This window comes from Panthera onca, chromosome F1 (assembly GCF_046562875.1).
Source record: "Panthera onca isolate mPanOnc1 chromosome F1, mPanOnc1 haplotype 2, whole genome shotgun sequence".
NCBI classification, from domain to species: Eukaryota; Metazoa; Chordata; class Mammalia; order Carnivora; family Felidae; genus Panthera; species Panthera onca.
In genome coordinates this window covers 43,377,644-43,395,853 of record NC_138355.1, presented here as the reverse complement: position 1 = coordinate 43,395,853, position 18,210 = coordinate 43,377,644, and the positions used below count along the sequence as shown (strand labels likewise).

The following is an 18,210-nucleotide window of genomic DNA, read 5'->3' as shown; positions in this document are numbered from 1 at the left end:
TTTGGTTGTTATCAAGATACCATGAACCTCCTTACAGATACATCTTTGTATACTTATCTGATTATTTGTTTAAAATATATTCTTTGGGTTGCCTGGGTGGCTCAGTTGGTTTAGCATCCGATTTTGGCTCCAGTCATGATCTTGCAGTTCGTGAGTTCAAGCCCTGCATCGTGCTTTCTACTGTCAGCACAGAGCCCACTATGCATCTTCTGTCCACCGCCTCTCCTCTGCCCGCCTCTCTCTTTGCCCCTCCTGTGTGTACACTCTCTCTCTCTCTCAAAAATAAACATTAATAAAATAATAATGAAATCTATTCCTTGAAGTTGAATAGTTGGGGTGAGTCTTGTATATTTTTAGTGCTTTGGCCCAATTGTTCTTTGGGAGGATTGGACAATGTTGTACTTCAACAGCAATGTACGATGCTGCCAATCTCCCCATATTCTGGCCAATATTGTGCATTATGGTAAGTTTCCTCTTTGCTAACTTGGGATGGAGGGAGCAATGTTTTTTTCTCTTTGAGAGAATAATAATCAGGCTGAAGCCAGGAACTCCCCAGATAATCGCATTGTATGTGCTTAATAAGTATTTTAGGAATAAAAGAATAGGTGAGTGAATGGGGCACCTGGGTGGCTCAGTTGGTTGAGCGGCCGACTTTGGCTCAGGTCATGATCTCACAGCTTGTGAGTTTGAGCCCTGCGTTGGGCTCTGTGCTGATGGCTCAGAGCCTGGAACCTGCTTCGGATTCTGTGTCTCCCTCTCTCTCTACCCCTAACCCACCTGCATTCTGTCTCTGTCTCTCTCTCAAAAAAAAAAAACATTAAAAAAAAATTAAAAAGGAATAGGTGAGTGAAGATAGACGCATGGAGATAACCCCATACAGGATAAGCTGTGGACTTGGGTCTGACACACTGGGTTCAAATCTTGGTTCCATTACCTAATGTTTGTACAATCAGAGACTAGTCACTTAGCTTTATTAAATCTTGGTTTACTCAATTGTGAATTGGAAATCATAATTCCTAAGTCATATGACTATTGTGAGGTTAATGAGATATTGTGCTTTAAACAAAGGGCGGCACCTGGCTGGCTCAAGTCAGAAGAGGATGTGACTCTTGATCTTGGGGTCATGAGTTCGAGCTCCATGTTGGGTGTAGAGATTACTAAAACAAAATAAACAAACAAAAACAGTGTTAAAAACATTTTAAAAGGGATACTTATATACAGTTAAATATTCAAATAGTGCAATAAGTAATATAAAAAGTCTCCTTAGGGCACCTGGGTGGCTCAGTCGGTTAAGTGACTCTTGGTTTCAGTCCAGGTAATGATATCATAGTTCATGAGTCCAGCCCAGAGGATTGGATTCTCTCTCTCCCTCTCTCTCTCTATCCCTCCCTCTCACGCTCTCTCTCTCTCTCTCTCAAAATAAATAAATAAATATTTTAAAAAAATAAAATAAAGTCTCCTTCCCATCCACACTGACCCCCATCCCTATTCCAAAAGTAACGCAAGTTACCGGCTCATTTTGTGTCCTTCCAGAGATTCTTTCCCTCATTCTCTTTCTTCCACACATGCGTGCGTGCACACACAAGCACACACACACCCAAACGCACGATAACAAATTGTACACATGATTATCTGCTTTTATCTGCTTTTTCCACTTAATCTGTTTTGGAAATTGGTCCACATAAATGTCTGTATTCTTTTTAATTCAGTTTGATCTATCTAACCGGTACACTCCTACCAGACACGTAGATATGCTTAAGAGCTTAAGCTCTGGAATCCATTGTTGAGTTTGAGTACTGCTTTCAAAATGGCCGAGAAACCTTGAGTAATTGGCCTTAGTTCTCTGCACCTTAGTTTTCTCATCAATAAAGTGGGGATGATATAGACCCACCCCAAAAGGTGGTTGGGAAGATTTAGAGAGTTTGCACATGTAAAACACTGAGAACATCTGACATGTGATAGCCGCTCCGTAAAATGACTTATTTTTTTGTTTCCAGTATTTTATTATTTTCCCCCCAATTCTGCAGCGATTATCCTTGGATCAACATGGGAGTTTACCTGGAGGATGAGTCACTAGAAATGAAATAAAGATGTTCATGGGGGGCACCTGGCTAGCTCAGTTGGTTAAGCGTCTGACCCTTAATTTCGGCTCAGGTCCTGATCTCACGGTTTGTGAGTTCGAGCCCCACATCGGGCTCCATGCTGATAGTGTGGAGCCTGCTTGAGATTTTCTCTCTCCCTCTCTCTCTGCCCCTTTCCCACTTGCACTCTCTCTCTCTCTCAAACATAAATAAGTAAACATTTAAAAAACAACAATAACAACAAAGATGCTCGTGAGTCCGTTGGGGAGGATTCACCGGTAGGCAAGACTACATGAACGTGTGCATTTTGGGGTGGGGGCAGGAAAAGGATTTTTCTTCTTAACACTATCAAAGAAGTCTAAAACCCCCCTCAAAGAACCAATACGCACAGCATATGCTACAGGGCCACCTCAATATGGATAAAGAATGAGTGGGGAGGTTGTGTTTCCATCCAGGATTTAGAAAGCTGAAAAGGGCATTGCTCCCACCCTAAAGACAAACAGATCAGCTACAAAATCAGAACTTTTCTTGAACGTACCAGAGAGCTAGGGGCACAGGGCCACCAAGTAACATAGAACCCAAGGAGGGATGGGCCCGTCCAAGGAGAGATGGGATGTAAGAACAGACTAGTCTGAGGCAGAGTGAGTGGGAACACACACCAGTCCACACTGGTGGGGAAGAACATTGCTGATCTTTTTAACAAATTGTTGAGGGCCGAGTGAGGGCCGAGTGAGGGACATGATAGTGTCCCTGGGAGCTGCACATCCACAAGTGTTAGCTCTCTCTGTGGGCTCTTCACAGACCTCCCCAGGGGCTCAGGGGAGAGAGTGGGGGCAGACAAGAGACTGGAGAGAGCCTCCCTCAGTGGTGGGAAGGAGGCCTGGCACTAAGGGAAGGCAGGAAGCCCCACCCAGACCCTTCCCCAAGAAGAAGCAGAAAAAGGAGAAGAGGAGATGGGGAAGGGAGGAAGGGAAATAAGAGGAAGTGGAAAAGAACCTTCGGCTATTGAGGAAGCAGCAGCAATTCTGTTGCCCCCAGGGCACAGGAAGGGAAGTGTAAAAGAAACAACTATTCATCTTGTGAAAAGGCATGATATTGATAAGGAACAGAATCCTGTTAAAGCAGCCATTCTGGGGGAGGGAATTTTGCCCCCTGCCCCAAGGGGACATTTGGCTATCTAGAGACAGTTTGGGTTGTCACAACTTGGGGAGAAGGGATGGGTATTTGGTAGGAAGAGGTCAGAGACACTGCTGAACTTCCTCCAATGCCCAGGACAGCCCCCCAAAACAAAGAGTTATCTAGCTCACAATGTAGATAGTGTCAAGGTTAAGAAGCCCTGTATTACAGTCTCCCACCGCGGAAGGAGAGGCAGAAAATTCCTCCCCATACGAGATCTGCCACAGACACAAGGCAGAGTTTGGCTGCCACAGGAAGGAGAGACAGGATGGTTGAAAAATTCCCACCTATGAGACTCAGACACACACGGCCTGCTTAACATGGAGACTAGGCTAGGACAACAAAACCCTCCTGCCCCCTCCCGTCTCCATGCCACCAGGCTAACAGGTCTGCAGTAACAAACAATAGCAGTCTACTATTGGGGATGGTAAGAGAGTACGGAGAGAGAGCCCTCCTGGGCACAGGTGCATAGGGAAGGCTGAAAGTTGAGGGTTGGGCAGAAATATTGAGAAAACCCAGCACCCAGAACAAGGTAATGCTGGAGGAACATGAAGCCGGTGGTACATGGAAGACAACCAACAGGAGCAACAGCAGAGCTCAAGCTAAACTAAGCCCCTGACCAGGTTGACTCAATGCCTCCATGTAGACAGACACACACACGCCAATCGCCTAGCAGAGGAGGAGGCCTACCCACTCCCAGCGATATGGAGAGACTATTTATCTCAGTCTCTCCTGTTCTACACAGATGCCCAGCATTTAAGAAAAAATTACGAAACATACAAAAGTATCAAAGAAAAAAAATCCCACTCTCAAGAAACAATGTAACCAATAGAACCAGATTCATAGATAACCCAAATGTTAAATTAAAGGCTCTAGTAGAGAAGGTGGGCGACACGCAGGAAGAGATAGGGAATTTCATCAGAGAGAGGAAAGTTGTAAGAGTCAAAGAGGAATGGTAGAAATTAAGAAATGGACACAGCGCGGCGCCTGGGTGGCTCAGTCGGCTGGGCGTCGGACTCTTGATTTCAGTTCAGGTCATGATCTCACAGTTTGTGAGACTGAGCTTGGGATTCTCTCTCTCCCTCTCTCTGCCCCTCCCTCGCTCATACTCTCTCTCTCTCTCTCAAAATAAATAAATAAGCTTAAAAAAAAAAAAAGAAAGTGTCTCCTAATTCACACCTAGACCGACGGTTTATGGCAAGCTTGAGTTTCCTTACATCCTCACCAGCTCTAGACATCAGGAACGTTCTTATTATTCTTTGCCAGTTTGACATATGAAAGGGAGTATCTTCCATGTTCTTAAGCTGCTCTCATATCAAACAATGATAGAGAAGGGTATAAATGCTTCTGTCTCCATAGATTCCAGTTTCCCGAACCCCACTATTGGCCTTGCCTGGAGCATTTCATCTTGGCTAGAAATCAGCCAGGGAACCACGCTTGTGTTACAAAGACTAAATCCCAGTGTGCCTTGCAAACACCTAGCGTAAGGGAGGGATGGACCGAAGGATGCCGGGACTTTCCCCCCAGTGTCATAGCCTGGGTCACTGAGGCTGGCGCAGGTGTGGAGGTGGGCAGGTGAGGCTGAGTCATGCAGGACACTGGGCATGGTTTCCTGGATGGGCTCCAGAGTTGACACAAAGCTTCCAGTAACGGGCAGCCGAGCTGGGTTAATTGCTGTTGCCTGAGCCCGGCCCTGCACGGAGCAGGAGGAGGGTGAGGAGGAGCAGGAGGAGGAGGGCCCAAGAATGAGGATTGCAACACTCCCAAGAGGGGGCCCCATGAGGATCTCAGAAACTGAAAACTTGGGGCGCCTGGCTGGCTCAGTCGGTTAAGCGTCTGATTCTTGATTTCAGCTCAGGTGGTAACCCCATGGATCTCGGGTTTGAGCCCCTGTCAGGCTCTGCGCTGGGGGCGTGGAGCCTGCTTCGGATTTTCTCTCCCTCTATCTCTGCTCCTCCCTTGCTCACACACTCTTCTCTCTCTCTAAATAAATAAAATAAACGTTAAAAAAATGTTTTGGAAAACCTGAAAACTCACTCTCCATCCTTCCCACGGGATCAAGCAGTTCCTGAAAAGCAACCCTAACTGAATCCACACCCCACCCCACCCCCACGGCGTGTTTGTGTGTCAGTAGAGCACTTCTGGAAGTGTGCGTCTGATGGTAGGATTTCAGGCTCGGGTGAGCAGTGAGACATTTGCATCGCTCAGCACCTCGCAAAACAGAGTCACTTGTGGGATTGAGAGAAGAGGGTCAGGAAGTCAGGGTTCAAATCCTGATACCCTAAACTTACTGGCTCTGAAAACTTGACTTCTTTCTCTAGAGCCTCAGTTTCTCATCTGTGAGACGAGGGGCTCGTCCTGCCTTGCAGACTTGTTGGGAGGCTTATGTACACGACTTTGGGATTTCTGAGGCTGCAGCCCAGGCTTTCCGTTCCCTGGGTGACCTCTTCCCAGCTGGGTGTCTCAGCATGCAGCCAGGCACACAGCACTCAGTGAGCACTCACCGGGAGAATGAATGAATGTGGTATGCTAAGCACGAACGTGACCCACTGCTTGGCGCCTGGTAGGTAACTCATAAGGGGTCAGCTGTCGACCTTGATCTCAGGTTCTGCACCAGCAGGCTGTGTGGCTTTGAGCAAACCACCTTCCTTCTTTGAGCCTCAGTTTCCTCACCTATAAGATGGGGCTTTGTCCATCTGGATCTTATGCTCTACTCTACAAATCACTGGTACATGGTTATGATGTGGGGACTGATATAGGGCATGTTCTTCCTGAAAAGAGATGGAAGGAAAAGAAAAGGACGCTTTGCCAGGTCTCCTTCTCTCTCAGCAGGGAGAAGGATACCTGGATGGGTCAAGACTGCTGGGCAGTCCTGGCATTTGGGGGCACTCTGGATGAAGCAGCCATGCCCAGCCCAGAGGGTCAGGCGCTGATATTCCAACGTGCACAAGTGCCCATTATATGCCATGCACTGGACTGGACTGAAAATATTCTTGGAGGTGAGAAAATGGGATACCTCCTAGCAAGTCTCGGAGGGCTCTTGTCCCCACCCCAGGCTCTCATAGTAGGAGCTGGTTGGCTTTCCAAACTTGTGAGGATGACTACTCTCCCCGTCCACACTCACTGCCATCATCCATTTACTTACCAACATCTGCAAGAAGCCATCGTTTTGCCAGGTAGAGGGGGTACAGAATGAGCTCTAGAATGAGCTCCTAGTCTGGGACCAATAAGGGGGGGGCAGGCATAGATATTTTCTTTCTTCCTTTTTTTTTCTTTTGAGAAAGAGAGGGCTCGAGTGAGCTAGAGGCACAGAGAGAGAGAGAGAGAGAGAGAGAGAGAGAGAAGCGGGGCTTACCTGAAGCAGGGCTCAAGCTAACCAAAGCGGGGCTTGAACTCCTGAACCATGAGATCATGACCTGAGCCAAAGTCAGATGCTTAACCGACTGAGCCACCCAGGCACCCTAGATATTTTCAACCAGGGGTTATAAACTCCTTGCCTCTGGGTCCACATGGGTACTTTGCGGTGGCAATAGTGGTGAACTTGAGAACATATAGGGGAAGGCATGATTTGCTTCTGCAGACTGTGGTCCAGTGGGGGAGCTGTCTTAGCTCTGCCAGATGCTCTGATCTCTTTTTTTTTTTAACGTTTATTTATTTTTGAGACAGAGACAGAGCATGAACGGGGGAGGGTCAGAGAGAGGGAGACACAGAATCTGAAACAGGCTCCAGGCTCTGAGCTGTCAGCACAGAGCCCGACGTGGGGCTCCAACTAACGGACCGCGAGATCATGACCTGAGCCGAAGTCGGCCGCTTAACCAATTGAGCCACCCAGGCGTCCCCAGATGCTCTGATCTCTTAAGAGAAGCCAGAAATCCGAGTTATTCTGTGAGAACTTTCCCGATGGCAAAAACTTGGCCACTTATTCATGTGTTTCTGATTGCTGCACAGCTGGTAATTCAGTGGAGCGCTGAAAGACCAGTGGGGCACAGAGGCATGGGCGGGGGACCTGTGCGGTGGTTCAGAGGGCCTCGCTAGGAAAGGCCCCACGCCTGCTTCCACGCCCTGCTCTGGCTGTTTCGGGATTGGTACTAATTTTTAACAAGGGTCCAAGTTTTCATTTTGCGCTGGGCCCTGCAAATTTTGCAACTGGTCCTGACTGGTGGGAAGATCGGAGCCCACCTGGTGGGGAGAGAGGGCAGAAAGGAGGGCAGGAAATGCTCCCCAAAGGGGTTCAGTTGTCCGTGAGGGAAGAGATGAGCAGTGTAAACACAGGCCTCGGCAGGGCGAGCCTGGGGGTTTGGAGAACGTGTGTGGGGCGTGGGGTGTGAGTGTTCAGCGTATGCCAGCTTGGGCGAGTGTGTATGTTTGTGTGCGCCCGTGTTCCGTGTATGTGACAGTGTGTGCATAGGGGGAGGTGGTGGCCAGGGCAGGGAGAGGCAGGGAGAGTCACCGGGCAGTTTAACAAATATTTATCGAGCACCTTCTGTGTGCCAGGCGCTGTGCACGGTGCTGAGATGAGTAAGCCCGGTCCCTGCCCACAGGCCCTCACAACCCAGTAGGGGAGAGAGACTTAGAAACCGGTAACTGGAAGGAAAGAGCAGACTGAAATAAACCCTTCACGCAAATACAACCACTTTATCGGCTTCACCCAGGAGGGCAGGTGAAGTCAGACTTCCCCTGAACTGGGGGAGGGGGTGGCGGTGGGGAGAATCCGGGAACTCTCCCAGGGAGGCTCAGGGCCAAGGCCCAGCACCTCCACCCCCGCCCCCAGCAGACACACCCAAACATGGGAGGGGTGACCTCCCTCCGACCTGCCCGGCAGCACACCCAATCCCACAGACGCAGATAAGAGGTGACCAGCAGCCCGGGGCAGGACCTAAACAGCCCGGCCCCACCCCAGGAGACCCAAAGCCCTGGGCAGAGACGGGGCCCATCTCTGGGGGAGGGGACCCAAAGCCCTGGGCAGAGACGGGGCCCATCTCTGGGGGAGGGGGTAGTCCGGAGCTGGTGAGAGTTGGGAGCGAGGGTGGTTGACCCCTGACAGAGAGGACACCAAGGAGGGGGGAATGAGAGGCCAGGCTTGGGGCCTATGCCTGGGCTCTGCATGTCCTGAGGGGAAAGAAGGTGGAGAGCAATTTTGGGGCCAAGACCTCTTGAATAAGAAACATGTCCCTTGGGGCGCCTGGGTGGCTTGGTCAGTTAAGTGCCTGGCTTCCACTCAAATCATGATCTCGCAGTTCGTGGGTTCGAATCCCATGTGCTGACAGCTCAGAGCCTGGAACCTGCTTCGGATTCGGCGTCTCCCTCTCTTTGCCACTCCCCCGCTCGAGTAAATACATACACATTAAAAAAAGAAAAAGAAGAAGAAGAAGAAAGAAACATGTCCCTCATGTGGAGCAGAGGAACTCTCCCTGCCTCTCCTGGGTTCCCCGGGAGTACTGCCTGGAGGCAGGGGCCCTGGGTTCTGGTCTCTGCTCACCAGGCGGGGTGACCTTGGACCAGCTTCTAGCCTCATCAGGCACATGGGGACACCCAGTCTCCTCAAAGGGCTGTGGCTGCGGATCAAATGAGATAATGGGGTGAGGAAAGCACCTCATAAACCGAAAACAGCAGGACAAAGGTCAGAGTGTAGTGCTGGGCCCATAGCCGCCTCCCAGCCCTTTGGCAGAGGATGAAGGGGCTTGGCCTCATAGTCCCAGCTCCATCCCAGCTCCCCTCCTCCAAACAGCCCCCCCCCCCATAGTTCCAAGCTCCCCTCCCCAACTCAGACCCACCCACGGGTGAGCACCCACCATCAGTGTTTCCTTTTTTAGAGCTGAAGAAACTGAGGATCGGGGCCGTGTGCTCTAGGTTCCTAAAGGTCATCTTCCACTCTGGGCTAGGTGGCTTTAGGCAACCAGAGTCACCTCTCTTTAGGGTGTGAGGACCCTCAAGATAACACGGGTGAAGTTAGCACGATGAGCATTGTTCTCTCCAAGAAATGAGATTATTAAGCGACATTGCCAAAGGCTCCCCGGCTGAGAAGTGGCCTGGCCAGCACGGAAGCCAGGTCGGTTTCAGGCTAATCCTTCCCCTTACTCTCTTCGACTAACTTGCTGGCACAGCAAAAGGAAAATTTTTGTCCAAAATGGCTCCAGAAGAGTCCAGCTTCTTTAAGGACCCCACTACTTTCTCCAGCCAACTTCTCCACTTTCCTTTCTACTATTCCTTGTTCCTCCAGAGCAAGCCCCACTCACACACACACATACACACGCACACACACGTCCGGTTTTCTAAGTTCCCTTCCTTACCCGCATCCTTCAGCTAATAACCGGTTATTTCGAAGGCAACTAAACAGCATTTCAAACTTACAAAATGCCTTTTTGTTGTGCTCTGTGGAATTTGAAGCCTCAGACTTAAGGAAATTTCCACTGGAAGATAATCTTTATAAGGAACCATACATACACCTATCAGTAAAACGTCCTCTCTAAAACCTGCTGCAATATCACCGTGGAGACAGAGTAACACAGTTCTGGAATCTACTGAGGATTACGTCAGCAGAGCCCGAACCCTGACGATGCTCCCAAGGACAGGCTACTACTATGGCACCAAAGTACTGTCCTAGTGACCTTGGCCAAGACACTGGCCCTATTGGACCTCACCTTCTGCATCTGTAAAATGGGAATGACAAATCTCATTTGGGGCGGGGAGTGGGCAAGATTAGGTGCGATAAAGTGCTGTCTGGCTCAGTGCCTGGCATACACGAGGCTGGCAAATGTCTATTCCTTCCCCCATTCTTCCTCATCAAGGATTCATTTTGTTTTCCCAGTTTGTGGCCAACTTGCCCAGAATGCTGAAGCATCTATCCCACAAGGCTGGATATGCAATTTTAGACTTCTTAGAGAGCACCGGGGGCCAAACCCCAGATTTATAGCAAGCAAGTGAGCCCAGGGGGCTGACATGGCCAAGGTCACTGGGGGAACGAGTCGCTGCAGCACGACTGGCCCAGTGTTCAGCAGGCTGAGCTCACGCCCTAGCTTGCAGAAATCCTGCGAAGCTTTCTCAGCCCTCAACGGCCTGGCCTGCTTCCCTTGCTTTCCTCCCAGCCCCCAGGCAGTTGGTCTGTAAACCCAACCCTCCCGATCTAGGAAATCCATCCCTATCTTACAAGTCTGCTTCTGCCTTCACCTCTAGCCCTGTAGACCTCCTGTCCTGGCTCCTCTCCTTCAACCCCATGACCTTATCCAATCCAGAGGCCCAAATTTCAGTACACAGGCAGCTAAAACAAAGGTTAGAAAAAGCCCAGAAGACACTTTATTGGAGGTCTCTACCTCCATTCACAGGAAAAAGGAGCCAGGAGCCCCATCCTCAGGGGCCCGGCATCTCCCTGCCCCTCATCGGCCCAGCCAAGGGCCGAAACCGTCAGTCAGTCTGGCCACTAACACGTGGTGGGAGAGGAGCGGGGAGGGGAATGTCTTAGAAAAAATAGATCTCTATGTACATCTGACGTATTTATAGCACATAAATTAGGGAGTGCTCTGACCCCTGCCTGCAGAGTCCAAGCACGGAGGTGGAAGGCAGTCCAGAAAGCAGGTTCAGGAGGACCCCGTCCTGTCCCCTCTCACAGCACTCCTGGTGCTTCCCTTGGCCTCCTCGGCTCAGTCCGGGCATCTGGAGGAGGAAGGTGCTGTCCGTAGCCGGTGTCTGGGTTGGGTCTGAGGAGGCACCAGGTAAAAGAAGCTACACTTGCGGACAAGTCAGCAAGACGAGTCACCTCAAACCCCAGGGCTTGTAATTCCAAGAAAAGGGCAGAGAGGAGAGGCCACAAGCCCCGGATCCGAGGACGGTGGCTGACAGGATACCAGAGCCTCACAGCTTCTCTCCGCAGCACAGCCGGAGCATTGCCCAGATGCTGGGACCTGCTGGTCTTCCCAGGAGGGGCCGCAGGCCTCGAGTCCTTGCGTTTGGTCCTGGGTCTCGTTCCGACCCTCAGTTCCGACTCCCGGCAACTTCTTCCTCCTTCCAGCCGCTAGAGTTTTTGCCAAACTTGTAGACCAGCCGCCGGCCATCCACCCGCTCTAGGATTTCCCGTTTGTAGTAGTACCTGGGCGGGAAGAAGGGTGGTCAGAGGTACCCGGGTGGGGAGCCGTCTTGGACTGCGGATACCTTCCTCCACCTGGCCCAGCTATCCTCAGGTGACCTGTCCCCCTGGGCTCCAGCCCCAGCAACAGGAGTCTGATCCACTTCCTGTAGCTTTTCTTTCCTTCCCTCCTGCAAGAAGGAGCCGTTCTGCTCCATCGTGGCACTCTGGCCTAGAATGGTGTCCGAAGCACCTGGCCTTACCCTTGCTCGTTTAGATCTTATGGCTGGGTCCCAGGGCTGATCATGGAACCACATGGTTTTAGGGCTGGAAGCGCCCTTAGTGACAATTCAGGGGGAAACCGAGGTCTAGACAGGCAACTTAAGGAGAGCCAGGTCTTTTTTTTTTTTTTTTTTTAATTTTTTTTTTTTTTTTCAACGTTTATTTATTTTTGGGACAGAGAGAGACAGAGCATGAACGGGGGAGGGGCAGAGAGAGAGGGAGACACAGAATCGGAAACAGGCTCCAGGCTCTGAGCCATCAGCCCAGAGCCTGATGCGGGGCTCGAACTCACGGACCGTGAGATCGTGACCTGGCTGAAGTCGGACGCTTAACCGACTGCGCCACCCAGGCGCCCCATGGAGAGCCAGGTCTTGGTGTGGGCCTCAGCTCACGCTCTTTTCACCACGGAGAGCTTTTCTCAGGACAAGCTTGCAGAGAGCGCAAAGAAATGTTGTCGCAGAGAGTTTCTGGTGTTTGCTGCACCAGCCTACTTTCTCCATGCCCTCCTTTAGTCCGTGACAGCGGCGGACACTGCTCTTATCCTCATTCTACAGGACGCAAACCTGCCAGACTATGGCAGTGGTCGGAGAGCGGGCCGTGGGAGCACAGGTTAGCTGTCCCCGGCAGCCTCAGCAGGTCCCCCAGGGTCTGGCTGGGTCACGAGGACCCCGGCCACCTGCTCACCTCATGGCTCTGCTCAGCTTCTCGTAAGTCATGCTGTTGTTCCTCTTCTTCTGGCCCCAAAGCTGGGCCACAGCCTCTGATCGCAGGAACTTGAAGACACCCTCTTGCCGGTTCTCCCACTTCATGAGGCCTTCATTGAGTTCCGGGTGGAGGAGGATGTCCCGGATAAACTCCCACAGGTGGGTGCCTCTGGGGGCTACAAGGCCAGACGCATCCGTCAGTCAGCAGTCCAGGGGGTGACCCCTCTCCTCCGAGGCCGGGGGGCCCTGTCTGTCCCAGCACACAGCCTCCTGATGCCTGTGTAGTGTAAGGGCTGGTTCCCTCCCGCCTCCCCCCCCCCCCCCCACCAGACGGGGAGCACGTCTCACACAGCACAGATGTCTTACTCGCTCAAATATTGATCAAACATCTGGCTGGGATGGGAGAGTGACTGAGACGCACTACTGCCCTCGAGGAGCCCACGGTTCAGTGGGGGCCGCCGTTAAAAAGCAAACACGCCAACAGGTGGTGAGAACTTGGCGAGGACAGGACCGGGGAGCCGGCCCCAGCCCGGGGGACAAGGGGACAGCTTCCCGGGAAAAAATAGCTCCCTGAAGACAAGAAGCAAGCCAGGCCTAGCGCATAGGGGGAGACTGACTGCATGCGCGAAAGCACAGAGGCAAGAAGGAGCTCGGGGCCATCACCCAGTGGTGCCTGAGGCCCACGCGTCCAGCCTGCAGACGGGGCACAGTCCTCTGCTTGAGCCCCCTGGGGCCCTTTGGGCCCTCCCAACACCCACCAGCTGCCTCACACCACCAAGGGTGTCCCAGCAGGCAGGACAGAGCCAAGTGCAGAGAGAACTGGAGTGGGTGGGCAGGTGACCTGGGCTCTGGTCCTATGGGCCTTCCTCCAGGAGCCTCAGTTTCCCCCTCCTATCCAGGACCACCAACCTAGGCCCTGCCATTAGGTGCCACACAGCCCTGGGCCTGCGCACAGCCATGACGGCGGGAGGGAGGAGCAGTGTGGACGGCCAGCCATCATGGGAGAAAAAAGCACCAGCAGCGCCCCCCCACCCCGCCCCCCAGGCCTCACCACAAAGGGGGTGACCCCAGAAGCTCACCGTGCTTGCTCCTCTTGCCCTCCAGACACTCCCGAGACTCTTTGCTCAGCTTTCGGGGCCGACCCCGTTTCCGCTTCCCGTGCTTAGGATCCCCTTTCTTATAGTCAGGAAAGCCGTCTAAGAGAGGGGAGGTGGAAGGTCAGAGGGCAGGGAACTGGGGCTCTCAGGGGCAGCTCTTCTGAGGAGGAAAACCCTACAGGAGAGCAGGGAAGAGGGCAAGGACGGGCCCCGTGGGCACTGCCCATTGGGACACTCTCCCGGGGACCAGGAGGCTCCCTCCACTCACCCCTGGAGAAGAGTTTGCTGTCGATGAGATCCAGATCCACATCACTTCCACCGGAGTCTGAGGAGTGGGGGCTCTGGGAAGTACCAGTCCCTAGGGGAGGCGGGGTCACAGTGAGTCCCCTTGCCAGCCCACGCCTGCCGGGGGATGGGCCACTGAGGGTCTCAGGACACGCTACCCAGCCAGCTCCTACTTGCCCCAGAAAGCCTGGGCTCTAGTGGCGGGAACCAAGGGCTCAGGAGTGTTTGGGGGAAAGGGAGGCTGTGGCCCAGACGAGGGTGCTTACCTGCAGTGGAGACATCGGAGCTGCCGGGGGAGGGGGCCCCGGTGCCGTAGCTGCCGGGGAAGTAGGGGCTGGCCTGCCGGCCCTCCTCAAGCACCTCTTGGCTGAAGGGGCTTCCCTGGTCTGGGAAGAGGTCAGGGTTCAGACAGAGCTCGGAGGAACAGGCAGGGACACTGAGCTCCCCAGAGGTCTAATGACCTGATGCTTTTCTACCCAGGGGAGACCGAGGTCTGGTGACAGAGGGTCAGCTCCAGTGCTCTAGGGAGAGGCAGAGACGGGATGGGACAAGCTAGGGGAAGGAGTGAGAAAATGGCTTCTCACCGAAGGGGCCCAGCGTCTCCTGGAAGGCCATGCTGTCCTTCTCCAGCAACTCAATGATCCAGCTGAGTTCATCGGGAAAGCTGGAAGCTGATGAGGAAGGGAGGAGGGGTCAGAGCCCAGGCTGGCATCGCACGATCCCCTCGCCCCTCAGCGGTTCTTTATCTGTGCCCGCTGGCCTGGGGCTCCGGGTCCTTCCCACAGCCATGCTGACCTCAGCCTAGGGTGTGGGCCGGTCCCTAGAGCAGCCTCCCAACCGAGAGGGAGGCAAGGGCAGGAGGAGGCCTGGACTCACTGAGGTCCCACAGCTGGGAGTAGAGTTGGTCCCCCAGAGGCCCAAAGACCAGACGCAGCTCCTCGGGGGCACAGTTGCAGAGCGTGGCCCCGTCCATGTCGCACCGTGAGAAGTCAATGGAACTGGCGTCGTATTTGTTCTTCTCCACTTGGTAGCTGATCCAGTCCAGAACCTGGGCCTTTGACCAGAACTGGGGCTGCTTCCCCGACCAGCTGGCCTTCTCTGCAAGAGGCCGGGCACAGCGTCAGGTCAGCTCCAGCCACCCGGCCCCTCACAGCCCATTTCTGGTGCCCATCTGGGTTTCTGTGTGGACCCCCCCCCCCCACCTCTCAGAGGAGCCTCCCAGGAGGAGGGGCGGGAGATGGGGTTCGCAGCACCCTCGCCCAGCACCTCACTTAGCCGGGAACTGCCCCTCAACCCCAACACCTCAGCCTCTTACAAGCCAGCCCATGCCCCTAGCGCTGGAATTTGCTGGGGGGACCCTCCTCCCCGCCTGAAGTCTCCATTTATCTAACAGGTTCTTAGAGGGATGGCTCTGTCTCTCCCCATCCCACCTGCTGAGACCCACCTGGGCCCTCCAGTGGCATCTGGGGGTTGCTCAGGGTCAGCACCAGGTCCTCAGCCCCAAAGGTGGCCGCAGCGGGAACAGAAGCCAGGGCGGGTTCCTCCGGGCTGTACATAGTACTGAAGTAGTTGCTGAAGACGTTGCTAATCTCACAGGTTGCAGCCATGAGGCTACCCGGGGAGAGAGGCCGAGGCTGGTGAGGACCAGGGTCCTCCCTTTCCCCTCTAGCTCTTCTGTTCTAGCCAAGCCTGGGGCAGAAGGAGCCCCTAGGGGCGGGGGGGACGTGAGGGTCAGTATCTCTTTGGACACCATCTCTTTAAGAGGGCTTCAAGATTTCAGAGCACGGTGTGGGCACTGGGCCGCCTGCTGGGCAACCCCCCCCCCCCCCGCCCCGCCTCGGCCCACCTGGGTCCCTGAGTGGGACTGGCAGAGTCAGGGCCACTCTGTCCCTCCCAGAGACGGTGCCTCGGCGACCTTCAGGACACCCCCACTGCCCTACACTCCTGCTCAGGGGGGCTCTATAATGCGGAGCTGCAGTGGGTGGGTTTAGAACTAACCATCCACTTGACCTCTCAGGACCCAGGCTGGGGAATACGACAGGTGGGGGGTCCTACCTGAGTGGCGGGGTGTGGGTGTGGCAGGCAGGCAGGATTAAGGGACAGCGGGCCGGCGAGAAATCCAGGAGGCTAAAAGCTGCACCAGGTAGGTCTGGCCCGCACTCCCCCACCCGCCCTAAATAGAGGCGAGTGGGAGCTCCTCCCCGAGCCGGGCCCTTATAGCTCGCCTGGCGGTAACCTGAGCTGGTGGCTCATTGGACGGAGGGGATTTCCTGGCCTTTAGACTGGGCTTCTGGCCCCAGGTGATTTGCATATTTTGTGCCACTTGGCCCGGATCCTAGCAGGCGGTGCTGGGAAATCAGGCCCGGCTGGTTTAATGATTGTCAGAGTCTGTCATGTCGCACCCTCTGGGGTTGGGCACAGGGCACTGGCCGGGGCGGGTGGCAGGAGAGTTGCTGGGGTGGGCATCTGTACTTTCGGCCATCCCCTGGCGCAGGAAATTCCTCAGGGGGGCCAGGCCAGGGATGGGCTATGAGGGGAAGGGGGAGGGGAACCTGGTAGAACTGGGTCGGAAGGCTGCTGGTCCCCCAAATGGGTGGAGAGCTGTGGACAAGGGTGCCTAGCAGGGAGAGCAAATTGTGTGGTTTAGGGAATTTTCCTACAACACACAGGATTAGGGCAGGAAGCCTCTCCAGGCCTAGGCAATATTCATGGGCTCATACCGGGTGGGGGCCGCGACTGCCAGCCTAGCCTCAGGGCCCCATTGTCCCCAAAGTTCCCGTCGGACCCACCCTACGGGCATCTCCTTTGGTGGTAAAGTCTTGGCTTGCTTTGCCTACCTGGGCCCCATGCAATCATCAGGGTTGCTGCAGCCACTTCTGGAGAGGCCTGGCTGTCCCTAAGCCCCTGCCGGAGTCCCTGGAGCCTCGGGGCTGCTGCAGGTGCTGGAATCCTCGTGGCCCTGTTTATTATTCCTCCGTCCAGTCTCCTGGGCTCCACACCCTCGGTCCAGTTGACTAGTACCTGTCTGCTACCCTCTAGTGGCCAGAGGTCTGGCTCCCTGGGTCACAACATTCCATGAAGGGACCGCTCAGTATTTACCATTTGCGAGGCACTTGTAACATAGTCTCCACTTATTCCTCACAGAAACACTGTAAGGAATGTATGATCGTTCCCATTTTGTGGATGAGCAAATCGTAGCTCACAGGGGTTTCATGACTTGCCCAGGCCACACAGAGCTGGTTAAGTGGTGGGGCTGAGTCAGTCACCCACCGGCTGGGGCTCTTTCCAGATACCGTGTGTATCCTGGCTTCAGGGTCCTCCCGCTCAGCTGCTCGGCCAGACCCTTGCCCTCCCTACGGGCACAGTGAGTCCTTCATGTCTGTGGTCCCGTCTGTGAATGCAAACCCCACTGGAGAGCCTGAGCACGGGCAGTATAGGATGGGCAGGAAGCAGGAGACTTGTGTTCAGGTGACTCCCCAGCTGTGCGACTCTGCTGGTCTCCCCACGTGTAAAGACAAGGCTTTTTGGACTTCATAATCCCTAAGATTTCTTCCAGCTCTAGTTTTTTATGCATCTAAAGTGTAGGGATAGGAGTATCTCTTTCCCCACTTCCTTTGTTAATGCCACAACCCTGGGTGGTTGGTGACCAAGCTCGGCCTCAGTGGGTGAAATGGTTACTCAAACAAATCGTGGCTCCACCTCCAGAGCTGCCCCTTCTTTGACTCTACAGCCAGAGGACTCAGAAGTCCATCTCCAGGAATCTTCTCCTCTTTGTCCGAAACTGCTGGGCACCTAGGAGAGGGGCTCAGGGTCCAGGGCCCCCTCCAGTAGGCCAGGGGTGGCAGGAAAGCCTGGGGCTCTGGTGGTAGGATTTTTCCCCCGGCCCTTCAGGGGGCCTCCCCCAAGGAGCCAGAGGCGGGCACACCCTCCACCCAGTCACTCACCCTGGAATGTGGGAGAACCGGCTTCTAGCCCCAGGACTGCTCACATGCTCCCCTGCCCTGGAGGACACCTGGCTAAGGCTCCAGAGGGTGGGATGAGAAGGATGTGGAGAGAATAAGAAAGGATATCAGCTCCTTTGCCTTCCCAGGGCTTCACAAAAGAAATGGGGCTGAGATAAGGAACCTCTATAGGCTAGCGCCTTATCTCCAAGTACGAATGCCTTCAATAGCCCAATAGCAGGTGATGTTATTGCGGATGGTAGGGGGAAAAGACTGCAGTTTGAGGTCAGTGCCTTGGAGGTGGAGTGGGAGAAGGTTCTAGGATAGTGGTCAGAGGAGCCCTGGAGTAGGAGGCAGAGGCCTTCCCTGCCAATGGCAAGAAGACCCCTCCCCGTGAGCTTGCAGGGACAATGGCACTGCCTCATCTCTCGGACACGGGATGGCCAGAGCATTGCCTCGCAGCCCTATAAAAGGACAGGCACATCCGGCAGGACCGCTGAGTGGCAAAGGTGGTGAGCAGGGCAAGCGACACAAGTCAGGATCCCCATGCTGTGCAATGTGAGGGCTCACAAAGTTAGTGGGGTC

General features: G+C 54.0%; 1 protein-coding gene across 3 annotated transcripts; it reads right to left on the bottom strand.

Annotated features, from left to right (window-relative positions):
* Positions 1 to 10,527: 10,527 nt before the first annotated feature.
* Positions 10,528 to 15,889, bottom strand: ELF3 (E74 like ETS transcription factor 3). 3 transcript variants are annotated; one of them, XM_060644085.3, is made up of 9 exons: positions 15,740 to 15,889; positions 15,129 to 15,391; positions 14,561 to 14,782; positions 14,269 to 14,355; positions 13,951 to 14,070; positions 13,668 to 13,757; positions 13,382 to 13,498; positions 12,283 to 12,478; positions 10,528 to 11,340 (listed from the first exon to the last, which is right to left on the bottom strand). In XM_060644085.3, exons 2-9 carry the CDS (start codon positions 15,289 to 15,291, stop codon positions 11,226 to 11,228), a joined length of 1,110 nt encoding a protein of 369 aa, XP_060500068.3. In that variant the 5' UTR covers positions 15,292 to 15,391; positions 15,740 to 15,889; the 3' UTR covers positions 10,528 to 11,225. The 3 variants fall into 3 exon arrangements, with proteins under 3 accessions (XP_060500068.3, XP_081648034.1, XP_060500069.3); XM_081791908.1 differs by having other exon boundaries at positions 15,129 to 15,300; positions 15,741 to 15,889; XM_060644086.3 differs by having other exon boundaries at positions 15,129 to 15,295; positions 15,740 to 15,886.
* Positions 15,890 to 18,210: the final 2,321 nt, after the last annotated feature.